Raw genomic sequence first — 10,900 nt, 5'->3', positions numbered from 1 at the left:
GATTTGTTATCTAACCAGTACTACTGAGTGTCCTGCAAACGCAACATAATTAGTTTATGATAGGTCATAGTCCGATTTGTTTACATTACGAAGTATCGGACAACCATTTTAAAATATGTTTGTTTTCGTTCATATTGTATCTTTAAAACTTGAAACTTTAATATATAGTTGACCATAGCATGTAAATTTTCTTGCAAACATTTTTTCTTTTAGGAATTGTGTTTTAATAATTTATACATAATATATTTTGCATTTCGCTTTAATATATAGTTGACCATAGCATGTAAATTTTCTTGCAAACATTTTTTCTTTTAGGAATTGTGTTTTAATAATTTATACATAATATATTTTGCATTTCGCCCATATTTAGTAAACAAAAATAAATGTCTTTATTCCAACAATCTAATATTATTGGTCTTTATTTCGATGCTTGTTAGTATGTAAAACTAAATTAATAGCAACCAGTTTATTGAAACGAAACCAAACGTGGTAGCGAGCGCCAGCTACGTTGGGTTGTAAGCTTCTATCTCATGCCCCACTCTCCACGCACGATGGCGCTTCTTCAAATCATTAGCCTGTCTGCGCTAAGAACTCTAGAATGGAGAGTGTCTCATGCCCCTTCCCATTCTCCTTCCCAGAGTTCCTTGCGGTTAGATCAACGAAAGTATATATTCGTAGAAATAGAACTCTGCCCAGGAGATTGGTCCCTGCCTTGTCCTTCAGTGCCATTGGTTGATACAGAAGTTACCCTTTGACCCTGCACATGTGTTTAAAAATGTTTGTCGTCGAGTTTTGCTGTGAACGGTTGTTGTAGATATTCGAGGAGTGATTCAAAATGGTTATTTAAATAAGATGAATAGTGCAATAATTTGCGACCTTAAACTGTTATTTTCTAGTTCAACATTTGGCCTCTATTCTGGTATCTTCAGGTATCGAGTATGTTACTACGCAACCAAATCGCAGAAGAAGAAGAAAAAGAGACCAATGCTAAGTGAAAAACAACTGGTATGTGTTTAATGTTGGGTGTGTCATATTGACATTATATTTTATACTAATTAATGTATTGCAAAATGATCACAGACGTGTATTATTAGAAATACTAATGCAAATAAGACCGGTGTGAAGATAGTTTCTTCATGGTTACATATTCCTTATTGAACATTCGAATGTCAAATAGGTCAATATGACTATTTTGACATTCATTTTTCATTATATTTCGGATACTAATTTTCTGTCTACATTTTTGGGCTGATTTATGAATAAACATCATTTTTTTACAGTCAGCCAAGACCAAGTAGAGCTCCCACCATCCATTTGCCAATTCACATTACTGTGAGAGAGATTCAATAACAAGTTTGGCTAAATGTTTTTTTTTAACATAGAGGGGGCTCTTCCAATGGCATAGAGTGTACAAGTTTAAGAAGATGTTTGGAAACCAGCATCTCTTGCTGGTTCTGGAAAATCAAAAGCAAAAACTATAAATTATTCAACAAAGATGTATTTTCTTGCTTAAAATAAAAACAGTTATCCGCAGATTTTGGCTTTTAAGGCCGATTTCTGCAGTTTTTCAATGAACTTTAAACTCTACTGAGGGAGGTTAGACAGAATAGCATTGTCATCCAATTAGCAGAAAGGTAAATATGTACTGATTAGCTGAAACCGCTGTTCCATATCATAGTTTTTGCTTTATTTTTTGTTGAAATCGATGAGATGAGATGCTTGATAGTAATTTAGTAACTTGCTTGCATAAATTAGAAGAAGGTATTGTCCAATCACATTAATGGTGTAATATAATATGCATTAGTTATCTAGTTGACAGAATAATCTCCCATAATGAGCTTACCTACAATGAGTATAACAGCAGTTTATATTATTTCTCCTTCTTTATTGAAAATGTATATACCGGTAATGGATTTCTTTGTGACTAGGAAAGTCTTGTGTCGCTTTTTTCTTTTATAACTTAATTCTTATTAACAGTTCGAGCAATTGAAATATTTGTTTTGAGATTATCAGCTTCTGTACTAGTTACTGATTTCTTGTCAAATAAATAATGTTTTACTCCTAGTTATTATCTTGTCATTAACAGTGTGGTTGCAACAGATAAAATATCTGTGACTCTGGGCAAAACAGTGACCCCCCCAATGGATGTGACTTGATAGATTCTGAGATAACACCTTTATTATTTAGCTCTTATGATGGCAATTTATACCTAGCAGGTTTTGCAGTGATGTCCGAAGCAATAATTCAAAGAGTCTGATTGCCTATTAATAACCAGTTTGATATTTTTATTTTTGGTTGAATTCCAAAAGCAATTTGTGTTCATACTCATATTTTTGTGTGCTAATATTTTGGGTGGCTTGTGGACCTAAGCAACAATAAAGACAAATATGTAAATATATGCACATGTACAAATACTACACAATTTTCACTGGTATTCAAGTATCTTAAAATATGTTTATTATAGAAGAGTATAATTTAATTTCAGAGCAGGCATTTTATTGACTGGCGACATGTAAGTGTGTCTGGTGGCAAAGGAGGTGATGGCTGTATTTCAATGGTACACTCCAACCGATCTGACTTTGGTAGTCCTGATGGTGGCAATGGTGGCAATGGAGGCCATATTATATTCATCGGTCAGTATTTGATTGAAAAATGAGATAGGAACTTCTAGAATTTATAGCGGTATGCAACCTTCCAAATCTATGTATAGTGAAGATCCCATCTCGTATGCATGTCAGTCAAACATATTTCTAGCCATTAGCATGACAGAATGTGCTGAATGCTGGGTTTGAATACAGAAATAAGCATGTAATGTACATTTTATTAACATGACAGAATGTGGTGAATGCTGGGTTTGAATACAGAAATAAGCATGTAATGTACATATTGTTAATAAGCAATGACACTAGCAAAACATCCTGAAACGATATGGCACTTGCAAGATATTTTGACCCTATCAAGAAAATGATCATAAACTTTAGAAATAATGAAAGTATAAATAAAACACCAATTTGATGAACTGGCATTTAAAATTATTATATTCCATGATGCATTGTGCAAGTTGCTGTGAATGTTTGTGTTTTTTCTCAATTGCTTGGGGTTGCCATTTTCAGTGTACTACAGCTGAATCTCTAATGTAGACAAGACGTATGTTTTGTTTCACATAAATGGTAATATGAAATAATAACATTTTTTTGAGGAATAAATCTGTATACACAATCTCATGGGCTACAATTCCTGGCCCAACAGATCTCACAGGCTACAGTTACCGATATTAACCATCAGATCTGACAGGATACATTTCCTAGCTGAACAGATTTCACAGGGCACAGTTCTTAACCGAACAGATCTTACTGGCTACAATTCCTGGCCAAACAGGTCTCACAGGCTACATGTTCTGACCAAACAGATCTCATAAGCTATAGTTTGCAACCAATCAGATATTACTTGCTACAACTCCTGGCCAGACAAGTCTCACAGGCTATCAGTGTTTACCAATCAGATCTCACAGGCTACAGTCCTTACTCAATCACATCTCACTGGCTACAACTGCTGGCCAATCATATCTCACAAATACATCTTTTGACCAATCATGTCAGACTTGCTACAATAGCTGGCCAATGATCTTACTGGTTATAATCAATAGTCAATCCTACATACACTATGTTGCCATATAGAATATTAGTCACATTGTTCATAATGTTGTTGATAACAGTGTGATAACAATTCAATATTCTAGCTGTGAAAAAAGTGATATCTTTAGAAGCTGTGCACCATCAATATAGAGGAGAAGATGGTGTCAAAGGAGGAAAACAGAAATGTGATGGTAGAAATGCCAAGCACACAATTATAAAGGTGAAAACCATTCATTGTATATGAATAATTCTCAGCATCTCAGATATCATTATAAAGGGTTGCTACATTGGGTACTGTAAAATACTTTATTTTCGCTGAAAAGATTTTTAGTGTTTTGTATGCAATTTATTTTTCACTGATTTTTGATTGATGAGTTGAATGTTAAATATAGAAAAAAAGGTATATTCGCTGGATTTTATTTTCACTGAAACATTCCTTCAGCTAAAATGTATTCCAAGTGAAAATAAAGTATTTTACTGAAATTGAATTTATTCATTATACATTTTTATTAATTTTAACCCCTGTTTGATTATTTTTATAAAAACACATTTCAGAGCCTTAATTGCATTTTTCTTTTTGTACCAAGCAAAGATGGCTGCATAACTTTCAGCCATCAATCAAATTCTACAATTATTGGCATTAAAAATAAAAAAGATTGTTGGCATGTGTGAGATATAATATGGCTAAACATTTTAAAATAGGATTCGTAAAGCTATATTGGCCCATGTAATTACAATTGCCAGTGTTGAACTTGGTTTCTCAGTAGATGTTACTTACATAGTTTATACCTGCTCTGATTGTCAAGTGTAACTCTGGGATGCATCTTCCATGTATACTGAAGCTCAGGATACACACATATGTGAACAAAAAGTCAAGATGCAATTCAAAAGTTGAGGGGTATGCGCCAAAACACTCGCACATGGCAGTAAAGAGGGTGTGACCGAGGTTGTTATTTTGACAGCCATCAAAAACAAATTTTAATTGAATGTTTTCAAAACCTGGAAAAAGATACGAGTGATATTTCGGACAAGGTGTCTACCATAATTATTGAGCAATGAAAGCTTTATAATCAGATAGACTCAATTGAGTCAAATTTTGAATTAATTAAAAAACATCACCATGTGACACCATCTCTGACTGTGATTGAAATTTGACTAATCATTAATTATATAGGGTGACTGGTTAAAACAAAGACATTGACAGTCCCTATAAAAGCACCACAATGCTATATCTAAAAGAGGTTCGGACTGAATTTTAGATTACACATCTCATTCATGTTTTCATTATTATTGCCTAATTAAAGGAAAACAAAAAACAAAAATCTAAAAAGTCATTGATAATGGTAATAATTCATATTTCAAAATTTGTTATCTGAAAACTAATGTTGTTGAATGATTTCAAAAAATTGACATTTAAGTTTGGGAAGTTCTATCACTTATAATGCATTGCATATATGCAATAACATGCCCAATAGGGCAAAATTTGAATTCAGCTTTGACTTTGAAGTTGTACTTTTTTTCTCTGCTTCTTGATTTATAGTGAGAAGGTATTGTTACCTAATTAGGGTTCAGACAGTTACTTCGGCCTAGGGGGGTGGTGGTGCTTGTTAAAAAACTTTATTTTCATAGACAATCACAATCTACCATGAAGCAATAAAGAATTGAAACCTAGTTTAGCATTCAATCATTTCATTTTAATCAATCCTTGGAACAAAACAGTGATATTTGAATGAAATCAAATGATTCATGTGTGAAAAAAGTAGACACCCTTCCCCAAAGTAGACACTTGGTGTGACAAAGTTAAACAAAGTTGTAAGTTGCCATACAGGAGTCCCCAGTGTTTATTGATACACCACATACTGCTTATGACTTTATACTGGGAGTATTAAGATAACCCTAGGTATCGCCATTCAAATAAAGCTTGCCATAGTATGCAGTTCAGAATTCATCAATTTGCCTCAGAAAACTTTAAGAAAATTATTATTACCCAGTACAAACTTAAGTTTGTGAAGAACCATTTTATGAGTTACTCCTCAGGCAAGGTGCTTGCTAGAAATCAATTAATTAATTTTTAGCTCCGCTGTCGACTTTGTCGAGCGGAGCTTATCATATGAGTGATTGTCCGTCGTCGTCGTCGTCCGTCGTCATCGTCCGTTGTCCGTGTCAATGTTTTACTTTTTCGACTTCTTCTTGAAAACTACAAGCCTGAATGCTTTGATACTTGGTGTATATGTACCTTGGGTAGACCTCTCTCAGATTTGTTCATTTCATGATGATATCTTCAATTCTCTAATTTTGGTGAATATTTTTGTCATTTTTAGTAAAAAGTGATATTTTCGACTTCTTGTTGAAAACCGCAAGTCCAATTGCTTTGATATTACATATATAGGTACTACATGTGGACCTCTCTCAGATTTGTTCATTTTGTAATGATATCTTTAATTCTCTAATTTCGGTGAATATTTTTGTAATTTTTGGTAAAAAGTGATATTTTCGACTTCTTGTTGAAAACCGCAAGTCCAATTGCTTTGATATTACATATATAGGTACTACATGTGGACCTCTCTCAGATTTGTTCATTTCATAATGATATCTTCAATTCTCTAATTTTGATGAATATTTTTGTAATTTTTGGTAAAAAGTGATATTTTCGACGACTTGTTGAAAACCGCAAGTCCAATTGCTTTGATATATTATACATATAGGTACTACATGTGGACCTCTCTCAGATTTGTTCATTTTCTAATGATATCTTCTGTTCTTTAATTGCCATGTGCATTGCTAACAGCGGAGCTATCTCAGCCGACAGGCTGCTTGTTTTATTTTATTTTTCATTGTTTGTTTATTTATTTTTTAACAGGTTCGGTACTCACTAAAACAAGGAGCTGCAAATTGAAAAACAATTCATAACATAAAATAAAATTCTAATCTCTTGCTGATTTCCTTAACTTAAATGAGTTTTTGACAGTTTCATCAATTTTGTTTTACGCAGTTATCATTTGTGCTTTCACTCAAAAAAACCCGAAATATTTCTTTTCCCAGTTCAAATTCAATCTTTGTTGTATATAGGGTAACTGCCTCCTTCATAGAGTCCCTCTGAAGTTTTAAACATTCACATTCAAGTAAAAAATGCCCCAGCATTTTAATCATTACAACATGGGTATCTGAAATCTTCCAGTCTTTTCTTTAACTGCTAGATCATAAAATAAATCACTGTGTGCAAGTTTGAAATCATAAACATGTGGCTGGATTGGTCAGACATACTCTTGAGACAATCTTGATCATATTTTACCTGAATTACTAGTCTCTTTCTAATGCAGGTTCCTGTTGGCACGGTGATAAGGGAAGATGGAGAATTATTAACTGATTTAGAAAAGGAAGGTGAACAGGTACTTAGTAGTTACTTTTAATATTCAATATATTTTAATTGTACTGCTATAACATAAACATATTTTGAATCTACGTGTACTATTTTTATAATTGATATATAAATCTGACACACTATTTTTTTATATTAAATAAGGCCTTGTATTACTGTTTCTGAGAGTTCATAAAATGATGAAGTCAAGCCTGTTTTTCATTTTTACACAATCAAAATGCTGTAAAGTCAGAAAAAAAAATTTCACCAATGTGTTACATTTGATGATAGCATATGATTGATTGATATAAACATATCTGTTTATGCAATTCTTCATTATTTTATCTATCTGAATCATTCATCTCTCAGTTTATAGCTGCCAGGGGAGGCATGGGTGGTAAAGGAAATTCTTTCTTTGTGTCAAATGAGAATAAATCACCAATGGTAGCATCACGAGGATCTACTGGTATGAAAAGAACTTTAGAATTGGAGTTGAGAATGATTGCCCATGCTGGGCTGGTAAGTAAGATATTCAGACTTCCAGTATCTATTGAGAAGGGGGATTAGATCAACCATGCATTCGTACCAACCCATCTGTCTTGTAACAGTAAAGTATATAATGCGAGATGCATTATTTTTTCACTGGGATACGGAGTATGTTTTGTTGTTTTTGTATTTAATTTGTTTCTTGGCTTAATAACACCCATTTTCGATGCATTTTTTTTTTATTCATATAATATTGAAAAAAAAATATATTACCGCAAAATACTTTTACATGTCAAAAAGATATAAAAAAAGAAAATTAACAGCAATTTTGTTTTGGCAAAAGTTGTATTGTATTTTTGTTTAAACTGACTTTTTAATTTTTTTGTTATTGCTGTTTAGTACTATTAACAAAGTTTCTATTACCGGTATATATTCATTTATCTTTTTATATTCCTATTTCAGTTTGTTTTTTCTTTTTCATAAATGTAGTGTTTGTTCTTATTCCAAGTCTAGTCAAACCTTGTACTGTATTGTCATTTATTTCCCCCCATTCGTTCCCGCAAGTGTCCGGACAGTCTCGTGCGTGCCCGCATGGTAGTTCGACCCGTATCATTTGTTTTCTATTATTCACTAGATTACCGGTACATTCCAGTGTTTTAGTGACAGAGTATTAAAACTGTTGTTATGATAGTGAAATTCTGAATTTAGAATTCAGTGAAATGATATGTACAGCATAAGTATATTGTATATCTAATATTCTGTTTGTTATTTTTATTTCAACAGATAGGATTTCCTAATGCTGGTAAATCTTCTTTACTGAGAGCTCTGTCGCATGCCAGACCAGCAGTAGCTGCTTACCCATTTACCACATTAAATCCACATGTTGGTATAGTAGAGTATGACGATCTAGAACAGATTGCAGGTAAGGCCAGACTTTTTTCATTCCTGGTTTCTCGAGTTTTTATAAGGCATTTTTTTTAAGGAGGACAAAAATAAAATAAAATAAATTCTTTTTTTCCATTAGATTTGTGTGATTCTCAAAGAATTGAAAGTGAGATCATTGGTCAGAGAGAAGAAATGAAATAAAATTTTATTCCATGTATAACCTTGTTTCTCATCTGCGCAAGACTTCGGTACTTTAATCATGATACTCCCACGAAAATGCAACTTGGGTTTGTTATGCAGCGGGTGGAAAAAAATGAAGATAAAAATAATTTGTTTTAGCAATTTTTTGCACTTACAATCGGCGGGCGCGAGAAATTACGCTGAAATAAAATTTTATTTTTATTTCATTTCCGGCTCCTGTTCATTCGGCGGGTTCGCGAAACAAGGGATAATAAAAGTCTGGCCTAATAACTATTAAAGACGTATCATTTTTTAAAACATTTCTGGGCATTGAGGTCACCATCGTCCGCCTGCACGGTGTTGTTCCGTTCGGACATTCCTCCCTCTACAACACTGTGCGGTAATACCATTCATAATCGTGTATGTCACGTAGTTGCGCGATAGAAAGTTTACCAACCAATAGAAAGCTTTGTTACAAAGACTGCCAGAAAACGCTCGGAGCTCTGCATTTCTTATATTTTCATTACTGCCGATATGTGTTGCAGTGATATCACGAGCTTTGGGGTATAACACCTACCTCTTCTATAATCGTCAACAGTAGTGACAACACTATTACCACTATTATTAAGTAAAGCTTGAATAGCTTTGGTCTGAATATCAGTGAGTTGCATGATGTATGGATATTGTCGCTGTATCGCCTCGACATCCAAGCCAACACAGCTTTAGCTGTGCTCAGCGACATTTATTCTCGGGTCAGGCATTTTCACCGCCTGGCAACCATCATGGTGAAACAAAGACCAATAAATTCTCAGAAAACGGTATTATGGGATGGTTGTTGTCACCCCCTACATATGCAAACTATTTAAATTTGGTTGGATTTCTTCAAAGTTAAGTTTGTGCTGTTTTCTCGATTTTTTGACCAGTGCACAGCAGCTCGCGCAGAGTCCATAGAAATACATGGTATTGTGGTGCGCGTCTTAAATGAACGTGGAGCGTTTAGTGACTTAGCTCCGCCTCGAAGATTTTGATAGCTTGGCCAAGCGCGTTGAAGAAAGAAGTTATATGATTGACTGTTGTTAAACTGATTCTAAACTGTGAGGGCATTGTCACATACACATAGTCCTAATGAAATACTTCAAGGTGATATAGAGTGGAGTGCTTCGCCGGAACATTCACCTTGAAAATTCAAGATGTGAGGTCACTGTTTTCTCTCCTGATTACTTGAAAGTGCAAACCTGTCTCCCATTTCTAAGTTCACATGTTTGGAAGGCAGGGCAGTCTGTACTCAGATTTATACAGCTGAGTGAACAGTAAGCTCTAGGAACCTAGAAACCTCCCTGGTGTGAGGCAAACACACTAAACCATTGTCCACATGTTACGAATTTGCTAGGCATGACCATGGAACTATAAACCCCAGGAAGAACAACCACTTTGTTTCCTTTGAACTATGATAGTTGCCGCGATGTCGAATGTTTATTTTGACTGTTTATTTTGTCGCATTAAAAAATAAGCCGATTTACGCAAATGAACGTTTATCTCCGACTATCGGTCATTTTCGGAGTCAATCGGACGACTCCGGGAGATCACGTGACCGAGTTGTTCCGGTTATAGCATAAAAAAACAATGGCGCCAAGACAAAAACACTGATAAATGATCGACATTCAACGGGAAAAAAAAACACATTGCCACTTCTGGCGATCGAAGGGAAACACGGAATTAGTCGGGATATCTCAACAACAAACAGCTCACCAAACCCCATGTTTCGCAAACTTTCGCAACCTTATTTTTTCGAGGGTTGAAAAAAACAAGAAGTAATCTAAAAACGACATTAAAAATTATGAAAACTCGCTAAAACTCCGACCCGTTGCATGATTTCCGGTACACTGAAGGTCACCCTGCAGACCGACTTGTTTGCGCATGCGTAGTGAACGAAATATTTTACTGCGCAGATATGAACATTTTTTTTCAAGTTTTCCGTTTCCAGCAAAGCGGTTGAAACGGGCGTATCGGCGGCAACTAACATGGAGTATGACTAATGTCGTGGAAACAAAAGCGAAAGCACTGTAAGATAAACTAAGACAAAGGTTTTTTTAATCCTCTTAGTTTCGTTGTTCTTCCTGGGGTTTATAGTTCCATGGCATGACCAACTCAGCCAAATAAATGACCAATGTATTAATATGACATATTGTGAAGACTGACTTGCTCAGGATCCCACATATGTAGGTGTGGTGCACATGCATCTTTCACAGTGAAAAACAAAACATTTATTATTTTCCACCACTATTAGTATATACCAACTGAACTCAGTAGAGTTCAGCATTGTGCTTAGCACTCTGGCCTTGTCAAACAGAGCCAG

The 10,900-nt window shown here is 34.6% G+C and overlaps 1 protein-coding gene across 2 annotated transcripts in view; it reads left to right on the top strand.

Moving 5' to 3' along the window:
- Nucleotides 1-576: 576 nt before the first annotated feature.
- Nucleotides 577-10,900, top strand: part of LOC100374878 (mitochondrial ribosome-associated GTPase 2-like) — a 13,299-nt gene continuing 2,975 nt past the window's right edge. Inside the window, exons 1-7 of one of the 2 annotated variants that reach the window (XM_085500336.1) lie at nt 577-1,005; nt 2,486-2,633; nt 3,740-3,855; nt 6,956-7,024; nt 7,363-7,512; nt 8,263-8,401; nt 8,504-8,584. In XM_085500336.1, coding sequence (XP_085356462.1) covers nt 853-1,005; nt 2,486-2,633; nt 3,740-3,855; nt 6,956-7,024; nt 7,363-7,512; nt 8,263-8,401; nt 8,504-8,565 — 837 coding nt within the window. In that variant the 5' untranslated portion in view covers nt 577-852 and the 3' untranslated portion in view covers nt 8,566-8,584. Of the gene's footprint in view, nt 1,006-2,485; nt 2,634-3,739; nt 3,856-6,955; nt 7,025-7,362; nt 7,513-8,262; nt 8,402-8,503; nt 8,585-10,900 lie in introns of those variants that run through there. The other variant, XM_006818217.3, reaches the window with a different exon arrangement.

The sequence above is a fragment of the Saccoglossus kowalevskii genome, chromosome 6, assembly GCF_978046115.1.
Source record: "Saccoglossus kowalevskii chromosome 6, keSacKowa6.1, whole genome shotgun sequence".
NCBI lineage: Eukaryota > Metazoa > Hemichordata > Enteropneusta > Harrimaniidae > Saccoglossus > Saccoglossus kowalevskii.
Note: the sequence above shows the minus strand (reverse complement) of the source record. Positions and strands in the feature narration are given on the sequence as shown.